The 22965-nt window shown below is 41.2% G+C and overlaps 1 protein-coding gene across 1 annotated transcript in view; it reads left to right on the plus strand.

Annotated features, from left to right (window-relative positions):
- LGR5 (leucine rich repeat containing G protein-coupled receptor 5) overlaps positions 1–22965 on the plus strand; it is an 829784-nt gene that overhangs the window by 695901 nt on the left and 110918 nt on the right. Inside the window, exon 15 of the mRNA XM_085652528.1 lies at positions 15069–15194. Within this exon, the coding sequence (XP_085508654.1) occupies positions 15069–15194 (126 nt within the window). The remainder of the gene's footprint in view (positions 1–15068; positions 15195–22965) is intronic.

Genomic DNA, 22965 nt, shown 5'->3' on the forward strand with positions numbered 1-22965 from the left:
GCTCCATTTACATTGATGGCTAGTATTCCTCACGGATCCAGCAACACCCTCTCCCATGTAAAATCGACTTTAGCCCTCTATTGGAGGTAATTTTCATCATTTGATATCAACTGCTGCGATTATGCTGATAATATCCTTATTATACTTACATTTGAGAATCCTTCTGATCTTGACTCCTTGGCCAATACCGCTTACTTGTTGATAATCAGATGCTTATGAATCACCTTAAGCTAAACACATCAAAAAGTGAGATATTTGTTTTTGGTAAATTAAACACATGTTCCCCATCCACCATCTGCCCTACGAACTGGGCCCAGTTTTCAACAAAGTGGGGAACCTAGGTATGATTATGGATATAAATCTTTCCGCTATTCCTCAAGTAAATCATATTCCGAGGGGGCTGTTTTCAATGATAACAGGAGTATGTTGGATTTTCCCTTATCTAAGTTTCACTGATAGGGTAAAGCAACCATCAACATTGAAACCTCCAGACTAGACTGACAATTATGTATACCTTAAAGCTTTTTTTTTTAAGTTTCAAGAGTAAGTTTATTTAAGAATGGCAATGAATAAATGGACTATGGGATGGGAGGAGCGCATATCGCTATATGCAGACGATATCTTATTATATATGGCGTCCCCGGCTCAATTGCTAAATTGCCTCCTGGACATCTGTGTGGCCTATGGCAAAGCTTCAGGTTATACTATTAATTGGTCGAAGTCATTGCTCTATATCCTTCATGGCCCCCTCCAAAAACTACCGCGAAACTGTGACATCCAGATAGCGTAACAGGGTTTCAAGTACCTCGGCATATATATCACCCCCCAAGTCGCGCACTTCACAAAAGAAAATCTCATGAAGCCCCTGGCCTGCCTCCGCTGGGATGTGAAACACTGGCGCTCTCTACCTCTTACGTTACTGGGCAGAGCGTCCCTCTTCAAGATGATGGCACTGCCCAGATTTTTATATATCCTACAAAATAACCCCTTTCATATTCCCCCTTCCTTTTTTACACTGATAAATACTGAAGTAACCAAACTTTTGTGGGATGGCGGGATAGCGCGTATTGCCATGGAAAAACTGATTAAGGGGTGGTATGATGGAGGAATTGCCCTCCCACACATACGAACATATTACTGGGCATCGCAAATCACCGTCGTAAATCAGTGGCTGCACACACTGCAGGATACGCCTGCATTCCTTATGGACCACCATCTCCTTGACACCGAGGGGATAATGGGAGCACTATATAATAGCAATAATAAACTGCATTACATGTGCCCCATGGCCCACACACTGCAAATTTGGCATGAGGCGTAGAGGGCGATGGGAAGGGACTCCTACACAGGCGACGCCACTGTGGGACACCCGAAAACTGGGGAGACTAAGAAACACCAAGGGATTCCAACAATGGGACCAAATAGGTATCTCCAGAGTTGGGGACCTGTGAAAGAAAGGAGGGGTCGTTCCATTCACTCAACTGCAAGCCACCTACAAACTAGCGCCAACCGAAACTTACAGGTACTCCCAGATCAGACATGCTTTACTGGAAGCGATTCCGACAGACACGCAATGACCCAAATCCTCCCCACTAGAGGACAGATTACTCACAGAACACCTCCAGACAAAAACCATCTCCCTAACCTATCAGAAAATAATAAATAATCAACGAGACCCCACGGCGGTCCTGAAAGGGAAATGGGAGGCAGATGTAGGTGACCTGGATGAGGAGGACTGGTTAACAGCTCTGATGTCCCCTAGGGAAGCGGCAATACCCTCCATACATAGGTTACTTCAATTAAAAATCCTACACCATATTTATTACACGAGAACCCTACTACACAAGATAGGAAAGGCGGATACTCCATTCTGCCTCCGACAATGTGGCGCCGAGGGTACTTTTGGCACACAATCTGGGACTGTCCACGAATCACTCATTTTTGGGACGCTGTTCTACGTACAATGTCCCAAGTCACCAAAGTAGTGGTCACACTTGCTCCAAAACACTGCTTACTCAACATCTGTGAGCCCACAGATTTGAACCACGCTGACCAAGACTGGGTAACACTAGGGACGACTTTGGCCCAACACAATATAGCACAGCGCTGGGGCTCGGAACAGTCCCCAATGCATCAGCAGTGGTGTCAGGACATGGACTACACGATGGTGGCAGAGAAATCTGTTTACGTCCACCAAGGCTGCACCAAAAAATGGACGTGAATATGGGGAAAATTGAATCATTTTCGGGGCGATATTTGTGAACCTCCCCCACCAGAGCAGATATCGGATGACACTGACTAATTTAGGCATATTGATGAGGTAGGGTCTTTGACGCAGTACACTCCATCTGGGGGACACGGAGGGGTTGAGGTAGTTTGTATTCTTGTACACAATGTTGTGCCATGCTTGATTGAATCTGGACTGTTGTCGATGCACACCTACCAATCATCATCGCTGTATTGCATAACTGTTGATGCCTAAATTGTCAACAAAAAAAAAGAATGGCAATGAAACAACAGAACTGAAAATTTATGCTGGAAGGAAACGGGTAGGTGATAAAGATCCCATACCTGCAAAATCTGAAGGAGTGTGCCCTGGTCAAAGAACTGGTGTACCCAAATTAAGCCTTTGTTTCTCCATATTTTCCAGTATATAGATTTATTTTCGACAAGTATAAGTTAGTTATGCCAAATTGTGGATTTAAGAAAAGTATCAAGATCATGTGGGACTAAATGAAGAGTGATTTATAATAACTTACATGAGTGCTTGATTACTGGTCTATAGCTTTTTTGTGGTTTGCGAGTAAAAGAAAGATATTCTTGGAATGAAAAGGGTGCTATGAATGAAGCTTTGAGGTCAACCCATAATGGGCTATTGGGTGATTGGTCAGAAATCCAATTTGATAATTGTTTCAATTGGAATGCTTTATGATAGTTGGAAAAATGGGGAAAATTAACACCTCCTTCTGACTTTGGTCTTGTTAGTTTTTGTAGTGCCATTCTTGGTTTTTGTTGTTCCATAGAAATGATGATAGTGTAGAATTAATCTTATGAAAAACTGTAGCTGATATAGATAGTGGTATATTAGAGATGGTAGAGAGTATTATAGGAGTAAGCATCATTTTAATGGTGTCTAAGCATCCCCACCGGGAGAGATGAAGTGGATGCCATATTGCAGTGAGTGTTTTTAATTTATCTATACATTTATCTAAATTCAGAGAAATGGTTGATGCTATGGAGGGAGAGAACCATAATCCAAGGTAATTTATGTGCTTGGAGTTCCATGCAAAATTAAAGATCTGAAAATCTTCTTTAAACGTATATTTGGTTAGAGGCATAACCTCACATTTGTCAGTATTTAGTTTGTATCCAGATACTAAGCCATAAGCTTCAACCTCTTGTAAAAATGCCGGGAGTGAAGACTGTGGTTGAGAAATGAAGATTAATATATCATCCGCATATGCTGCTAACTTGATGTGCTGGGATTCAGATGTAAAACCCATAATAGAATGATTTTGTCGAATTCTAGATAAAAAAAATTCAAATGCTAGGTTAAAAAGGAAAGGGGATAGAGGGCAACCTTGGTGGACTCCTATTTTAAGCGTGAAGTAGGAGGACAAAAGGCCATTAGTAGAGATGGCCTCCTTGGGTTCTGAATAAAGAAAAGCGATCAGGGAAATATTTTTGGGCCAAATCAAAACCATTTGAGGGCGTGAAAAATAAATGGCCAAGAGACTCTATCGAAGGCTTTCTCCACATCAAGGGCAATAGCAGCTAGTGAATCTGAGTGATGAGACATTCTGGATTGAATGTTGAAGAATAATCTCGTGTTGTCAGTGATTTTGCAACCTTTGACAAATCCTGATTGCTCCTTACCCAAAAACGAAGGAAGGTGTGGTTCTAATCGTATAGCTAATGCTTTCGAAAAAAAATTATAATCTACATTTACTAATGAAATGGGCCTATAATTTTTGCAATATCTGGAATCCTTACCATCCTTCCGTATTAGACATATTAAGGCCTCGAAAAATGTACCTGATGAGTTGCACGAAGAGGTGAAGGTGGAAATGAGATTGTGTAAGTATGGAATAAGCAGTTGGGCAAAATGTAAAAAAAACTCAACTGTGAATCCATCAGGTCCCGGGGCTTTATCTTTTTTAAGAGTCTTCAGTGCATTTAGCAGTTCAACTTGTGTAATGCCAGTTTCCAGCGTATCTAAACTAAAATGGGGGATATCCCGCTTCTGGATCTTAGAGAAATATTGAAGTATAGCTGCATCAAAGGCATATTCTCCGGTGTATAAAGAGATTCATAAAAACATACAAATTCCTGAAGGATTTCGGGATCTTTATGTTTTGGTGTTTGATTGTCATCCGTAATAGAGTCACTATGAAGCCTATTTTGCTTAATCTTGAGATAATTGGCTAGTAATTTACCCGATTTATCTTGGCCACCATAAAATTTCTCACTCGTCTTTACTAAAAATAAAGAAGTTTTATTAAAAGCTATCTTTGCATTTATAAGATCTTCTAGATTGTCCTTTGTCCTTTGTTTTTGAGGTGTAAAAGGCATGTTCTAGTGTTTTAATTTTAGTAAGAAGTGCATTATGGAGTGTTCTGAAAGATTTGCATTTATTTGATGTATATCTGAGAATGACATCTCGGGCAGTGACTTTAAAAGCATCCCAAACTGTGCGGAAGGGAAGATGATCAGGTTGGTTAGTTTGAAAAAATTCATGGATAAAAAAAGTAAAGGATGTATTGAAATTAGGGTCGAGAAGTAGAGAGTTATTGAAACGCCATCTCTTGGGTGACTTAGATTGGTGCAGGATGTCCAATTTAATCACAATGGGAGCATGGTCCGAGATGAGAACGAGTTCTATATCTGCTGAGAGTAAAGATTGGGAGATATTGTGTGTGATAAAAAAATAATCTATTCTGGATTGTTTTTGATGTGTTGGAGAGAAAAAAGAGTTTTCTACCAAGGACGGCTTGCAAAGTCTCCAGGCATCTACTAAGTTTCTCTCTTCTATAGTTCGTAAAAAAGCTTTGTGTGATTTGTTTGGTATGAAGGGAACCTCAGAGTTCCGATCAAAGAAGGGATCCATCACTTGATTACAATCACCTGCAAAAATGAAGTTCTCTGTGGGATATTTTAAGAGCAATTGGGAAATGCGAGACCAAAAGGAGACTTCACCACTTGTAGGGGCATAAATGTTAAATAAGGATATAGGAGTTTTGCCTATCAACAGGTTAGTAAACAACCATCTACCTTCGCTATCAGATTCTTGTGAGATAAGTTTAGCATTCAAAGCTTTATGACATAAGGTTATTTCGCCGTTTCTCTTACCATCCCCTGGTGAAAAGAAAATTTCTCCAAGCCAGTTCCTCTTAAGCTTTAATGATTTGCTTTCTGTAAGATGTGACTCCTGTAACATAGCTTTATTGACATCCATCTTAGATAAGTGGGATAGAACTCTTTGTCTTTTAATGGGAGAATGTAAGCCTCTGAAATTCCAAGTGACGATTTTTAAGAACATATATAAAGCAAGTAGAATGAAAATTGATATGAACCAATACTAGCATATATATTTTCAAATATAAAGCGTATATTAGTTACGGAGTTATACAATATGAAAATCAATCGATGAAAATATGAAGAATGAAAGAAGTAGAAAAAAGAGAAGTGATAGGAGGAAATATGATAGGGTGTAAAGTCAAAGAAAGAAAATAATGAAACAGTGAAAGAGGAGAAACATATTGGTATGAAAAGTAATAAAAGAAAAAAAAGTATACCTACATAAGATCCAAAACATTTAAGGGGTGGGAGGGGAGGAGGCCACATGGACCGATGACACGTCCAGACTCCATGGGTACGCGCAGAGAGACTCCAAGAGGAAAGAACATACGAAACAGACACATCAAACACATGAGACAGGGGCCTGTAAAAAGAAGAATGTATTAGTATCATTCAAAAATACAACTAAGTTAAAACATTTATCATAACTTTAAGACAAATATTGTAAAAGCATAACCTGTAAAACAAAAGGTTATCATGCATACAAACAAATATGCTTTACTTGTATTCGGACCAAGTCATTATAGTAGTTAATCAGAGTCAGTATAGGGAGCGTATACACTCAAAACTAGCAGAGAGAATCATTTGAAACGAGCACTAGGAACGTCCATTGTTTCTGGGCAGTGCATGTTAAGAAAGCTTCGTAGCTTAACCGGATCATCGTACGTTAAGGGATTTATTATTAAAGGTGACCTTGAAAAGGCTAGAGTGAAATAGACCAAACCGTGCTCCAATAGAACGCAAAGCTGGTCTCATTGCCAAGAATTCTTTACCCCTGTCAGCCGTGGGTTTTGCATAGTCTTGTGAGAAGAAGAGTTGGTTTCCTGAAGAAGAGATGCTTTTCATGGATCTGACCGCTGACAACACATTAAGAAGATCTGTATATTCTAGGAAGTATAAAATAATCCCTCTCGGCTTTCTCATGCCTGAAGACGTTGAATGTGGAGGACCCAGTCTCTGTGCACGTTAAATGTTAAGAGGGGTGCCCTCAGGTAGATGGAGCACTGTTGGCAGAAACTGCTTGAAAAATTGATAGGGTCGGAGCCTTCCGACATTCCTTAGATACGGAGGTTCTTTAGTCTATTTCTGTTCTCAAGGTTTTCGACCTGTTTCTGTAGTGAAGCAACCTCTGAATGAAGATTCTCAGCTTTGACTAATGATGAGCCCATCATTTCCACACTATGTTCTACCTTAGTGACTCTCTCTTCCAGCCTCGTCCATCCATCTGTTAGAATTTGTAATTTAGAGTTTGTTTCTTCAACGAAAGGGTGAAGAGCCTGTATCTCCTCCAGGAGCAGATCCATGGATACGAACGATGTTTGCTTTGGTGGGGATGGAGGGTCTTTTTTCAACCTCTTAGTTGAGGCTTTAGGAGTTGTAGAAGAAGCGTTTGAGGTAGATAAAGCAGCTGCTTTGGGCTGTAATGTCGCAGAGTCCTCCATCTGTGTAGTAGAAGCATGTAGCATTGAACGGACAAGAAATGTTTGACTTGTGGATGTTAACACCAGTCTTCAGTCTGCCCATACACCAGTACAAGAAGTCCTAGTACTTCATAAACTGAGTAATGCTTCAAAATAACAAGGAAGCCTGTCCTCTTGGTATTATTAGTGTTAAAGCTGTGTCTTATCCACAGTAGAGGATGCGTCAGCCAGCTAAAAGACAAAGCTTATAACCTGCTTTGATCCAAGAGAGCCACAGGAGTGATAAAGATAGTTAATGTTCGTGGGCAAACTGTGATGCAAAACAGGATAAATCAACTGCTATGCATAAGGAAGTCTATAAGGTCAAGTGCTACTCTGCGTCAAGTTACACATGTAAAGAGTCATATTCTTCCTTAGAAAAAATAAGCAGAAGCGCAGAAATTAATTAATCCATTCATTTACAGTTCCAAAGAGAAAGACTGCGTCTCAGCAAGCAGAGCGCACTACCGTATTATAGACGAAAACCCCAGTACATGAGCAAGGGTTTAAATATATTCAAATGTATTCAACTGCACGGAAGATATCAAATTCTGTCAGCCATGGAGCTGTAAAAAAGCCGGAGAGAAAAGAAGTAAAATGTCATAATACAAGTGTCTTAGTTGTACTTAGGAGGGGACAACCACCTAGTGGTTGACGCTGCGCACTGTGCTAAAGGTAACTAAGTTACAAATAGTTAATCTCCTAGACAAAACATCAAAGAATACAGAAAAGTAACGTTCATATAAACATATATTTTCAACATATATGTGGAGACAACATCATATTACATCGTCATATGGAAATCAACAAGTATACAACAAGTATACATAATAGTGGTCATCTACCACAAACAATTCAATAATACAATATACAACTTAATGCTTCAAGATGATCACAAGATGATGTGTTGATGAGCCCAATGCATTTCGGGACTAAACTGTCCCTTCATCAGGGGAAATCTGTGAAAAAAGTACATATATTTCATAATCAATGACGAAAAGTTGGGTATTTATATACAAGAAGGGTCCATGGTGGAAAAGTGTGTAATTAATGTGTTAAATAACACATACCTATAACCCAAATGTATGATCGATAGACCTAACATAGCAACAGTAACTAAAGGAAGTGTTAAAGGAGACACCCAATAGCGTGGTCACATAGGCAAACGAAAATGACTCAAGAGCAAGCAGTAGGAATAAAGTATAATGCAAGAAAATAAAAAAAATAAAAAAATAAAAAAAATAGAAAAAAATAAAAAATGATCCAGAATAAGTATTTAGTGTGGTGTGATAGAATATAAAGATAGCTGGAATAAAACCTCACCTCGAAGTTTGTATTTTCAAATCCATTATCCCTAGTCCTCATTTTGCCGTTTCAGCAATACACTCTTTCAACATGGCGTTACCTGTCAGTCCCCTTTCATTTGTTACTAGTTTCCCTTTCTTCCCGATCCTAACCTCATTTGCCTATGTGACCACGCTATTGGGTGTCTCCTTTAACACTTCCTTTAGTTATTGTTGCTATGTTAGGTCTATCGATCATACATTTGGGTTATAGGTATGTGTTATTTAACACATTAATTACACACTTTTCCACCATGGACCCTTCTTGTATATAAATACCCAACTTTTCGTCATTGATTATGAAATATATGTACTTTTTTCACAGATTTCCCCTGATGAAGGGACAGTTTAGTCCCGAAATGCATTGGGCTCATCAACACATCATCTTGTGATCATCTTGAAGCATTAAGTTGTATATTGTATTATTGAATTGTTTGTGGTAGATGACCACTATTATGTATACTTGTTGTATACTTGTTGATTTCCATGTGACGATGTAATATGATGTTGTCTCCACATATATGTTGAAAATATATGTTTATATGAACGTTACTTTTCTGTATTCTTTGATGTTTTGTCTAGGAGATTAACTATTTGTAACTTAGTTACCTTTAGCACAGTGCGCAGCGTCAACCACTAGGTGGTTGTCCCCTCTTAATTAGTTTCTTCACATGCTCGATTGACAGCGAGCATCACGCTGCAGCACCTATATCATCCAGTAAATACCTTTTTGATCAGCTAGTCAACAGGAGTGCGCTGCTCATCTTTTTCTCATACAATTAGTTGTACTTAGCTCATTTTCAATTCTGAAGGCTTTGTATGAAGAAGTTTTAGTCATTCAGTCATCAAAAAAAAAAGTTGCATGGTGATTTCTGCTCACTGCATCCATTGATCAATCTCAAAATGGCGGGTGCCCGTCTCATCAGAGAAGAGGTGAAAGCCAGCCAACTAGGACCACCTGTTTACCGGCACTGCTCCCACCGGCGACATTCCTGAAGTGTTCCGACGGCTGCCTCTTCAATTTGGCCAGTTTCCGTCGTGAGGGAAGTAGAGAAAAACTCCTGATCTCTCTGCCGTCGCCGAGCGGGTCACGGAAACGCCGCCATCTTCTCTGGGCGCTAGCCATGCCCCCCCCATACCTTAAAGCTTAATCTTCAGGAAGTTTGGAAATTTCCAAGAATCTAAAACGTTGCTGCAAGACTGCTGGTTAATCTTAATCTCTGGGCTAGCTTTTGACTTTCCTTTTGATTTTTAAACCGGCACTCTGCAGGTAAATGTATCACTTTCAAAGCAAATTATGGACCTACCACCCAACCAGAACTCTCTATTCTAGGTTGGCCCCACTACTGACGAACACTTCTTTCGAAACATCTTCCATCGGTCGTAACTTCTACTCAGTTTTAATGGTCAAAACATTTAACTGATTCCCTGCTAGAACAAGGACAATTTTAACCACCTCGAATTCTGGAGTGCATTAAAAACCTGGCTCTTCCCCTGCTCATAGTAAAACTGCAAAATAAAGAGTAGTTATCTTCATGTGTGACTCTACCCATTGTCACATTTCTGACCAACATCAAATGCCTATGAACAGTGCACAGCTATGCCAATGCATCATATTTACAAGATGTCTACAAGCATTATACAAATCCAAATAACTGCCTAACCCATCCACCACTTTAATTACTTTCATATTTCACTATGCTAATTCAACACTAATCCTTTATGTGTCCCGAAGTAGCGTGCTACTCGCCGAAAAAGCACTTCGATGCCTCATCAGGGGTAGTAAGCGCTATATAAATGCAATTACAATACAATCTCAACTAACAACACTTATATGGGCCCTACTATAACGAACAACATGTTCAACCATATACTCCTAAGGAGTGCCCAGAAATGATACAAATCGGAGCAGTGTAAGACTTCATCAGGGGCATGAAGAGCTAGATGAATGATTCAGTATAATATAACATACAGTGCTGCTTCTAGTGGGCCGCGTGTTGATTGTCAATGAGTTGTGGACCTCTGCAGTCATTCACTCTGTTTGTGAGTACAGACTTGTCAAGGTAGCATTATTGGATCGTGGCAAGGGTGCATAGCACTGTGTTAGGGGTCTAAGGGCCATAATTATGCCAAATTCAGCTTTCAGACACAGCACCAAATACTCCTGCACCCCACCCTCCCACAAAAATGAACTATTAGTTTTATGAAGGGTCATTTGGCTCTTCATACATGTTTTGCTTAATTTGGCTGCTGCTGTCAGAGGGACTGGATCAATACAGTGCCTCCTCCTGCAATTTGTTCAGTTCCAGCCCGTCTTACGCACCCCCCTCGCACGCCCCTTTAGGTAACCCTCGGATACGATGCCAGTGAAAGACCAGATGGAATATTTCTGCATAATTCTATGTATCTGCCCTGTCAAGGTGCTCTAAATCTTGCCTCCTTAGTGCCTTGATTTGTTTTTAAAATTCCAAAAATGAAAGTCCGAGAACAATACCATCATTCAGACATTAAATATGCATTCCCAAGAAGTGTTTTGTTGGTAGGTATGTGTGAATATTCCATATAATCAATATAGCATTCGAATGAATCCACATTTTACTTAATATAATGACTGAGACAGTGGTCCAAGCGGCCTCCAAAGCTAGAAACCAAGCACACGTGGTAGCATTACAAAAGTAAAAACTCTGCAAGATTTCATGTTGGTTTTCCCCCTTTTTCAAAACTTGAAAAGTGTTACTTGTCTAGCTTCCCTGTTACTTCCCCCTTCATTTTAAAATTGATTGAAAAGGACTTTACAAAGAGACCGAATGCAAACACCCATGCTAATAGCGAACAAAGAAACGTTCGGGTTTCCCCATTGGTATTTATTCTTGCAGTTTCCTTGCTGCCTCCAGCCATCGCCTCCATTATTATGAATTCTCTTGAAATCAGTTAGAACTTCTTAGACAAAGTAGGACTTGCTGTAGGACTTATGTTTCTCTCCCTTTTTTGCACAGTCCGCTAGAGCCAACATATTCAGTGTAGCATCCGTGGACGCGTCATTCTGTTGTGTCACATATGCAGAATCTTAACACTGTTTCTTTGTTAGAATTCAATTGTTTAGCCACGAGAAGACATGCCCTGGACTTGTCAGGGGGTTGGTTTCCGTTCGGTCAGCCTCCCTCCTCCTACTGTCTCACCTATTTTGCAGATACCTAGATGTGCCCCTGAGTTCCCTGTTCACATGCACGTCTCCATAACAATTAGGTGCACAATTGTTTGAATTGGTTGTTGAATTGCGCCAGCCAAGATTGACAGAATAACCCAGAAGGGACCTGACAGTTGTCTCAGAAGTACAGTCACAATGCTATTCATTATTGTAAATAACTGGATTATTAGCTAGAAGCGAGAGCAGTAGACGAACGAACTCCCTCAAAGTGAAGCACCCTGGAAGAGAAAAGCAGGTTTTAGAGAAGAATACTGGGCTTCTTTAGCTGTGGCCAAAGCAAGAGGCTTTCTCTCAGAACAAATTTGTGCAATGTATAAAAGCAGCACCAACTCAGTATTAAAGTGAGACAGTTACAAAGATAAAAATTTCCAAACCAAATTAATAGAAAGAACCATGTAATGATTAGAACAACGTGAAAATGAATGCTTGGTAAAAGGATCGACTGTTATTCTTTTTTAAAGAAAAGGTAAAACTTTACATAGAAAACCATGGGGTGGGGCATATTATTTTATGGTAATCTACAAGGTTCTGGTGACCGGATCCTAGTTACATTTTCAGGCTTACCACAACAAAGCATAGTTTGATGAAGTCTAGTAGTTTACACTAGTCAGCACTTTTTATTTATTATTCACTTTTCTGGAGGTCAAAATCCTTCCGCACTGCATGTTAGAGAGCTGTGGCTTCTCAGGGCTTCATGAAGTCAGATACGTAAAATTTGGGTTCTGCTTAAGTCAGGTTTTACCATCAAAAGCTCAGTGTAGGACAATCTTGAAAACTGTCAACACAAATGTCTTCTTGCTGCTTAGGTCACTTTGACGCCTTTTCCCACCTTTACTCTCTTCTTTTGCACTTCGCCTTTTTTGCGGCTTGAAATCCTTCAGACAGGCAAGGCTGGGATCTGTGGACTGGCAGGGCTTTACAAGGTCAAGCACCTGGTTTCTCAAGTTCCACAGAAATCCTGAGCTTCACATCATAAAGATCCATGTGAGAATAAAGAAGAAAGTCTCGCTCCTCAAGTAGACACTTTTCACTGGTAGTCATAGCAATTTGTCCAAGTCCTTCAGAGGATACAAAATGTCTACGTCCAAACGTCTCAACAAAATTAAAGCCACAATCAAATGGAAAGATAAACTTCTCTAACCCTTCTTCTCTAGAGCCACGGCCAAAGGTTGAGTCCACTGGTTTTGCTGATTTATTCATCCAAGTTGATGTTTTTGATTTCTCCATGTACTACAGGCAGCCAGCTGCCATAACCCTTTAAGAGCTTGGGTATAAAGGAAAGCAGGGTATAAAAGAAAGCAGGGTACAAAGGAGAGCAGGTTCTAAGGTCGGAGCCCTTTCCCAGGAAGACAGCAAGCAGAATTATTTTCCTGTGCAAGTTACATAGTTAGCATGTCTCTCTTCCACACATTATGTACCTAGGTCCTGTGAACTCCAAGGTACATTTAGCAGGTGACTTTATGGTAGCAGTAGTCTTTTTAATTGTATCAAAATGTTTGTTCTGACATGTGGCTTTAGCAACTTTCCCCTATAGAGGCATCCCAGATACCATGTTTCTAAAATCTCTCCTGTGGGTGAGCTAGTCCACCATGTGGCCCAAGTGAAACATCTGGCCTCTGTGGGACTTGAGCAATTTCTGCACAACACTACTGTTGTGCTTCAACTGAAATCACATATATATCTAATTCTGGACTTGCAATTGGACTAATATATGTTTATGTCCACCTTGTAATTAAATGAACAAGAAACACCCACCCTCACAAAAACATAGATATCAAATATGAAAGATCTGGGATGTTCCTTCATCCAAGCTTCTTCTTTCTATTGTTCACTCATAACGATGATAATTATATTTAGAGGCACTTGAAATAGGATTCGGCCTAGGCTACCTCTGCGGCTGGAGAGGCCGTGAATGTAACGATCACCTGAAAAGCAGAGATACCCCTCTAGGCTGCGACCTTTATACACATCCCCAGCCTTATCCTGTCTGAACTTTCCCTTTGTTCAATATTTTCCCTCAGTGAGTATGGTTCCTTAGGCTAAGAGAGACAAAACATTTAGGTTCATAACCAAATGTTGTTGTTGTTATCGTGGAAAAATAACTTTCTAGCTCTTGCAGTGTCTCGTTTAACTAATTAGCTCTTTCATGAAGCTATAATCATTCTGTTGTCTGAGTTAGCAAAGGCCCACATTTGTTAATGAGAAGTTGAATAATTGTGTCTTCCTTTAGGCTATAGCAATAGTAATTCATGGGTTAACTGAGAGATACCCGTCGCACTAAATACCTCCGACGGTATAGACAACTTATTGAATTCTTGATCAATCTCTTGCAGAAATTCCCCGGACTCAAAGAAAGCTTTTCAAATGGAAACGTTTGAGATGAGTTAGGGAGTGGTTTATAAATTATAACGAAGGGCCTATTTTCCGGACGTGCTTATGCCACGCTGTTTAGTTTGAGACTAAAACGATGCATGAGGTTAAAATCAGGTCACGTGGGGCAATTGAAGCGAAAGATTTAAGATACAAAGACATCATGAAAAATAAATACGTTTTCTAAATATGGTCATTATACAACACACGGCGGTGTTACAAAGAACATCGAATATTTTTATGTTTGGTAGGACCAGTAAGACGTTCAGGTCAAATCATGGTTTATTGGTACGAATGATTTTATTGACTGTATTAATGGCACCATTTGTTAGAAGAATAATTATTGTATATTCTGCTAATATGTTCACCGCGGTCATCTTTAAAAAAAACAAAAAAACGTAAATGCGGTTTTACGTGTTTTAAGCCACCGACGAAAAAGATGGCTGTTGGAGTAATGAAGAAGCATGAATGGCTGTGATGGCTGCTGCGCATTTGTCTAAACAAAGAAGTGTATTTTGCTTTATAAAATAGAACAAGCAATCCAGCCCCTGTGCTCCATTTTTTTCAGGGTGTTGCCTCGGCAGAAATAATCTTTGCAGTGAGAAGAAAACATATTAGTAACAGAATTAAACATCTGAACAAATTCGGTTCTCTTCCTCCTCAGTTATAATCGGTGTCCTGGACACTGTTGTAAAGATCACAGCGCCCCCCTATTTTGTAAGATCAGCTCAGTCCTCGACTATTTGTAGCGGGGTTTGTGTGGTGTTTGCAATGTTTCTCCGTGCAATACATTCTCATTCCTCAATCTAGTTTTTACGATTAAAAAATAAGTGAGCCGTAGTATTACATTCGCCACAAACGTGGACTCAAAATGTTCCATAGTAGGGCATGCGTTTTAAATTGCTGGTAAGTACTACTCGGTCCACAACTGTATTTGTACTATTTCAGTGTAATTATTCGTTTTAAGTTCGTACCTATGTCTTTGTATTTTATGTTACTCCCCCAAAGGTACCTTCGTACCTCTTAGGATCATTCTGTTGAATGGAATCGCCACAAAAATCGTTAAAGGGAAAAAAATATGTGATTTCCTTGTGTTTTTCTATTCGGCAGTGATTTATCATGGAACTATCTGTCTTCTTTTCCTGATGCTGGTCTTCGTGGCTTAACCCACTTGAGGCTAAGTGGAAATTATGAACTCCAAAATTTGATTCCAGCTGAGCACTTTCCAAAACTCAAGTAAGTGAAAACCTGAAACACTTTCTTAATCAGGAGTGGGTTTCCCACAGTAAAGTCAAATACACTCATCGTTTATTGATAGTCCAACTAATGACTGAAATGTCGGATCTATATCTACTTGTAATAATTGATTTTTTGGGTGCTCAAGTCTGAAGTGGTTTCTGAAACATTCCTTATTTGGTACTAGGTGCATGCAATTTTAGTTTGTCACAGCTCATGAGTTCAACAACAAAAACATACACTGAGAGCCATATTCATCGTCAGGCATTGGTTGTTTGAGCCAGCTCCCTTCAGCCATTGTTGTTTAAGAAAGTGTGAACCATACTGTGTCTATTAGGGGTATTAATGTCTGCCTAAAAAGTACTTCCCTTTGCAGTATGGACGATGAAGCGAAGTGTCAATGTCCTACAATGCAGGCGTGCTGATGCTCTTAAGCGTTTCCAAACTGCTACTAATGTAACACCTCTGGTGATTTTGAACCTAATTGTTATGATGCTCCTATGTGTAATTTAGCTCAGAAATGCGATATTAAAGGGCTTCTGTCTTTCCACCAAGTGTGCACCTGAAATCGATTTCACACCTAGATATGATTTGTGCTTCTATATGTTTGCTACACTCGTGCCTATGTCGCAGCAAGGTGATTTTGCAGGCAAGTGTGCAGTCAACAAATGTGATGACATATTGAAGCAAGATGACATTGTATTGCTGCATTTTCTCTCAATACTGAGTGATTTTGCACCTAATGTGGGTATTACACACCTGCTGACTTTGCTCCAAGGGTGATTTGGCCCTAAATGTATATCTGTTTCTCCGTGGCCTTGATTAAGAGTGCCTCGATAAATTACAACATACGTGCACAATCTGCCATAATATATAACAATTACAAACAAAACAAGCCTGTTAAATGCCAGAATGTGCGAATATTGGTGCAATAACCACCAATATCTGCATATTCTGCTCTGTATTCTTGGGAGAATCGTGTAACTGGCATTATTTAATTGTTCCCAGGCTATTGTTATTTATCGTGTGCCATAAATAACATGTCAATATGGACGGACTCATAATTGAGGCTAAAGTGTCTATGCATGCCTGTCGTTGTTACAGCAAAGGTGATTTTACACCTTAATGGGCGTTTGCATTTAATTATTTTAACACTCCTGCTGCTGTTGTACTAAGGCAAATTTTGCACCTAAATGTGATTTTGTACCTAAATGCGAGTGGTGCTCCTTCAGGTGTTTTCATACTTTGTCAGTGTTACACCAAATCTAATTTTGTACCTAAAAGTAGTTTTACACCTAAATGTGATTTGTGCTCCTCAAAGTGCTCCTGTACGCCTTCTTCTGATGTTTTAAAGGTAATTGTGCACAATAATGTGTTTTGCACATACATTTGATCTTGCTCCTCAATGTTTACTATAATACACTTTACTTTGCACCGAAGGTGATTATGCACATCGATATAAGACATCAGGTTAATGATTTATGGGGGTTGAAAACCCTGCTCAAGAAACAACCACAATCCTTGTCCGGGTGAACCACAAAAGTTACTAAATTAGCCTGTGCTTAACCCTCTGGTAGCTTGGCACAAAAGCAGCCAGGCTTAACTTAAAGTCACTGTGTAAATTATTTATGCACAGCACAAACAGTAATAAAATGAAAACACAACATAATAAAAATCCCAAGCCAAGGTACAAAAATAGAGAACCTTTTGGTGAATAGAATGAGACCAACAGCCAATCAGTGGTACTGGGGATATGTCATTTTAAAGTTTTAGGCATGTATAGCTCCTCAAAGTACAAAGCGCCACTCACAGTCATCCGGTTGTTCTAGACTGGGGGAAAGTTCAGACCGGCCTGGAGGGAGCACAGGCTGGATAGGGACTAGGTTAGTCCATCTGAAAAAGTTACCTTTTCAAAGTCTGGCGTAAAGAGTCCAGACCTTCAGGATTTCTCCTTTTCTTGTAAAGGAGTGTTCTCTTATGCCAACTAAAGACCCAGGACCAGGGATGGTCCTTCTTGGGGACCATGGACTTACTCTAGCCAGCAGGGCTCAGGGCGGTCCAGTTGCAGCAGGTCAGATGGACAGTTTTAGGGAGACCTCTGGAGCTTGCTGTGTCTTAGTAGCTCAGAACGGAGGTCGGCCAGCTGACCTTTGGAGTCACTCAGGTACTGTGGGATGAAGGGAGCTGGTCTGGTCTTCCTTTGCAGAGAGCAGGGCATGTAATAAGCAGCAGGGCAGTCTTCTAGGGAACAAGTCAAGCCTCAAGCAGCAGGGCAGTCCTCTGGGAAACACTTCAGTCCTTCTTTTGTACAATCCACAGGTCCAGGAGTGTGTTGAACAGGTGGTTCAATATTTAAACTTGGTGCCAGCCATTGAAGTGTGGGGTTACACTTTGGCTATCCCCGCATCTGGTTATGGAAAGTTCTTCCCTCCCCTTGCAGCAGTGCCAAGAAGTCAGAGGTAAAAAGAACTATTGATGTACAGAATGCAGAACAATGTCATGCATTCACCCCACTACAGAGATCAGGGCCTAAATCCATCGTTTTTTTGCTCACCATGCCATTCCAGTTTGGACCCAGCCATATGCAAATCAGTCTTGACCCTGTGCCCAATGGGAACAGTCCAGCCCGAACTGCCAGGCCAGGTCCTCCCTGGACTGGAAACAAGCATCCTAGGACCGGTTTCAGGGTTTCACCCCTCTTCAGCCAGGATAGCTTGATTCCAGTGGCATGGAGAGCACGGGACTCACGTCTGAGCATACCCGTCCCACTCGGGGTGACAAATGCAAAAAGAACTATTGATGGACAGAATGCATAACAATGTCATACATTCACCCCAGTACAGAGATCTGGGCCTAAATCCATCGTTTTTTTGCTCACCATGCCCTTCCAGTTTGGACCCAGCCATATGCAAATCAAGAAGTAAGAGGTGGCAAAAGGCTGGTGTCAGGTTCCTTTGTGTGTGTGTGCTGGAGACAGCCCTTTGAAATGAAAGTTGGGAAAGGAACAGTTATGCCCCATCTGTCCTGGCACTTAGTCATCTTTTGTCTTACTGTCTGCAGGACTATACAAAGGTCAACTGCCAAGCTATTCAGTCATGTGACCCGGGATGCAAGTAGTAGGCCCAAAATGATTAGGCCAAGAAAAAGATATCTTTAAAACACAACTTTACCACTAAAGAGGATTTTAACTCCAAACATGACTTTCCTATCTGTTTCCAATCAAAAGTTAGCACTTATTAAATGTAATAGAGTAACCTAATGTTATGCAATAAGAGAGGTAGGCATTACAGTATTGAAAAACAGAATTAAGAGTTTTTCACTACCAGGACATGTAAAACCTGAACCCACATGCCCTACCTTTTTAATATAGTGCACCCTGCCTGCCCTATGTGCCTTTAGGGCTTATTTTAGGGGTGACTTATATGTTATACAAAGGAAGGTCTGGACCTGGCAAAACGTTTTTTTGCCAGGTCAAACTGGCAGTTTTAAAATTGCACTTGAGGCTGCAATGGCAGGACAGAGACATGTTTTAAAGGGCCACGCAAGTGGGTGGCGCAATGAGTAGTGCAGACCCACTAGTAGCATTTAATTTACAGCCCCTTGGTACATGTAGTACCACATACTAGGGATTAAGTGCCAGTGAGGTGTAAGCCAACTGTACCATCTTTTAGGGAGAAAGCACAAGCACTTTAGCACTGGTTAGAAGTGTAAGTACACAGACTCTTAATGCCAACAAAAACTAAATTAAAAAAACAGGAGTGGTGAAGCAAAAACGTTTGGGGGCCAAGTCCAAGGCGAAGTCCAACAAATAAAATTAGTGTTCCTAAAAGTTTTCTGCTCACATGTTGTTGCTGCACCAAAGGTGATTGTGCACTTCAGCATTCCGTCAATCAAATATATTCATAACTTCTACAGTTATGGTGCTTTCTTACTATCATATTTACTGCACCAAATTATTTTGTACTTAAATGTGACACCACACTCTTACAGGTGTTGTAGCAAAGGTGATTTTGCACCTTACTGTTCCTGCGTCTAAATGTGGTATTTGATTCTTATTTTCATTTTACAGCTAAAGGTATTTCCACACTCCTGCTGATGTGGCACGAGGTGTGATTGGCAACTACAAGTGATTTTACTTGTTATCCTCTTAAATATTATTTGGGCTCCTGAACGGGTTTCCACAATCACAATGATTTTACACCTAAATGTGATTTTGCTCCTAAATGGGAACTCTCTATCCTGCTTCCACTGCACCCAGGATGATTTTGCACTTATGAGTGATTTGTGCTCCAAGGGGTTCTTCATCCGTATACTGATGTTGCACCTTGGATGATTTTGCACCTCACTGCTCTCAGCCCAACACAAGGTCACCCTAATGAGCAACTTTTATACCAAATGTGGCATTTAACTTTCACATTTTCTCTCTACTCTAAGTGATATCCTATGGGTGCATGCTGTAGCTGTTCCATAATGAATCTGCTTCTCAATCCTTGCTGTAGGCACATTGGAGGTGGCCTTGCCAGAGACACTCTTTCTGTGGAACAGTCTCCCACCTATTGTCTGCCCTCTTCTGAATATCTTCTTCTTTACGGCAACTTCCCCTCGAACTTTAGAAGTAGGATCTGGCCCCCTGATTTCCCCCCTCTGTCCTCTAATGGGAATCTCGCTAAAAACCTAGGAGTCTGGTTTGAGGATAACCTCTCATTCTCTGTCCACGTGAATAAGATCTCAGGCTGCTGTTTTGGCCTTCTCAAGGTTCTTAGGAGTTTTCTCCCCCTTCTCCCAAGGTCTGTCAAGGAAACGGTCATTCGGGCGTTGGTTTTGTCTCGTTTGGACTATGCCAATGCCCTGTATGTCGGCTTACCCGGTTACTCCATGAATAAACTGCAAGTGATCCAGAATGCGGCTGCAAGGCTGCTTCTTGGAATCGCCAGAAGAAGTAGTGTACGTGTTCATCTTCACGCCCTGCATTGGTTGCCCATGGTGGAGAGGGTCAAATTTGAAGCTTTGGTTATTGCCCACCGGGCCCTTTACAATCTCGGCCCCATTTATCTCCAGAGGCGGTTCTCCTTTTATGTTCCGACTAGAGTACTGCGCTCTTCAGCTCTTCTGTTGGCTAGGGTGCCGCGCTTCTCCCGGTCTAAGGTGGGGGGCGGTTCACTCGCTGTTAAAGCCTCCCTGGCTTGGAATGCTCTTCCATTTTTTCTGCGTAACACTCAGGACCCGCTATGCTTTAAGAGACTTCTAAAAACTCATCTGTTCCCGTAGTCATTTACTTTTGTTGTCTCCTCTCTTGGCTTCGCGCTGGGACACTCTCTGGAGTAACTATTGCGCGTTATAAAAATATCTAACATAACAAAATATCTAACATCTTAAGATCGACATCCTCTCTACCAGGAGTTCCAAATGCTCCGTCCATACGTTCTATCACCCCCTGGGAGTAATCACTCTTTCATTGAACAGCTCATGGAGGTTATCGCCTCCAACAATGACGATCACAGCAGTCAGATCTTCGTTGGCGACTTCAACATCCATTGGAACAACATCAATGACCCACTCGTGAATTGCTTCAAATACTTCCTCCAAGACCTCAACCTCATCCAAGAGTGCAACGGTCCGACACATGAGAAAGGAGCTACCCTTGACCTAATCATAGCTATCAAAAACTCCCTACATGTTGACTTTATTCTTCCTTGAGACTGGACAGACCACCACTGCATGACCTTCTCCCTGAATATAAAAGCAGTCATGTCTAAGGGCCATCCTAAGAAACCCAAACACTGGACCGGTGACACCCGTAACAATAATTCACTCTCTATATCTACTGCGTGCAGTGAAACCCTGCTCCCACCTTGACAAAAGGCCAAGACCTCACTGATCAGTACTTCAATCATCATGGATACCTTAGCAACTAAAAAAAATCCCATCAAAACGATCCAACCCCTGGTTCAAGTGTGATCTTAAAAAGAACGTCGGCTCCTTAGCTTGCTGAAAGAGCATGGAGACACACACCCTCCTTTATCTAACCTCATACTCCTTCATCAAAGACGCAACGCCTACAATAGACACAGAACTCAAAAGCATCATTTTTTCAAACGACTGGACACTGTTACAAATAGAGCTAAGAAACTGTTAGAAATCATTAGAAATCAAGCCACCTGCAAAAGCGATCCTGCGTCTTCCAACAACAAAGCACCTCCTAAGTATGAAACATTTGTTTCCTTTGTGCCCAGAGAAAACATTGGTAATCACAAACAACATCCAGACCGCACTCAGTCTTCTACTGCCCCAACCGCTAAGGTCCAGTATGCTTACCAGTATACCCACCTCTTCTCTCCCAAAAATGGTGCCTCCTGATCTAGCTTCATAACTTTTGATGAGACTGGCACTCTGAATCTTATGACCTCCTTGAAATATTCTAACCAAGTTTTTTTTTCATTGGGTATCAGAGCGCTTTACATGCGCACCAGTTTCATTACAGATGGACGCATTTATTTTTGTTAGGCACAGGGAGATTAAGTGATTTGCCCAGAATGACAGGATGTTGAGCGTCGTTGCCGAGACTCGAACCCGGCTCCCCAGCTTCGAGGTTGACCGCTCTAGCCGTAAGGCTACACCCTCTCCCCTCACTTCAATAATTCCCCCCCCTCTAAACTCCTAAATTAGTCCGTTCACCTCCCACTCCCACTGTGGACTAAGATATTCAGTGCCACCTACCCGATTGCCTCAAAATTGGACAGGTTACCCCCATCCTAAAAAAACTTGATTCCAATCTGAACAACTACCGCCCCATCTCCAATATCCCCACTCTGGCCAAACTCTTTGAAAAATGTGTGCACTTACAGCTCCTCAATCACATTGACTCCTCGATCAGTTCCAATGTGGCTTTCGATCAGGGCACAGCACTGAAACAGCCAGAGTCCATATTACCGACTATGCCCTACGCTTGCTCAACCGGAATTAATCTTGCCACCTTGATCCTTTTGGATTTGTCAGCAGCCCCTGACACCGTCAACCATGCTGTCCTGCTCGACACCCTCGAACAGCGGATGGGGCTCTCCGGCACTGTGCTAAACTGGTTCTCCTCCTTTCTACACAACAGGCCGCAGTGCTTCCTAATTCTTCACACCTTATCTGAGCAGGCCCCAATATCTCTAGTCATCCCCAAGGGGTCTCTCCTCTCCCCAACATTGTTCAACCTCTACATGGAGCCCCTGACTGAGCTCCTCAAGTGCTCATGCATCTCCTACCATGTGTATGCCGACAACACCCAACTCTACATGAGAATAACCTCCTTTGAGAATATCCACACTCTCGACACCCTACCATTAACAAAACTATGGCTGACCCACAATCACCTCAAACTCAATGCCCTCTAAACTGAATTCTTCCTGATTGCTCCACCCAGTTCCACCTCTAAGAACAATAAATGGCTGCCCCTTCTCTATGCCTTAAACTGCCCCCCACACATTGTTGACTCCGCCAACTCCCTAGGTAGCACCCTAGACCAGTGATTTTCAAACCGTTTCATGCCCCGCCCCCGTGAAAAAAATAATAACTATCGGGCCCCCCCTCAGGATGTTTCACAATTATTCTATTATATTGGCAATGTTTAAATATGCCTATACTTATTTAAACATTGCAGTTCAGCTCTGTTACTGTTTAAAAAATGCCATCAAATTCATGACGTCATACATATTGTTTTGATCAGGCATGCCTTACTAATGTGTAAAGCTATCCACATTGTGATTTTTGGGGGTGGGGGTGGATG

The sequence above is a fragment of the Triturus cristatus genome, chromosome 4_1 (genome assembly GCF_964204655.1).
Source record: "Triturus cristatus chromosome 4_1, aTriCri1.1, whole genome shotgun sequence".
Lineage (NCBI taxonomy): Eukaryota > Metazoa > Chordata > Amphibia > Caudata > Salamandridae > Triturus > Triturus cristatus.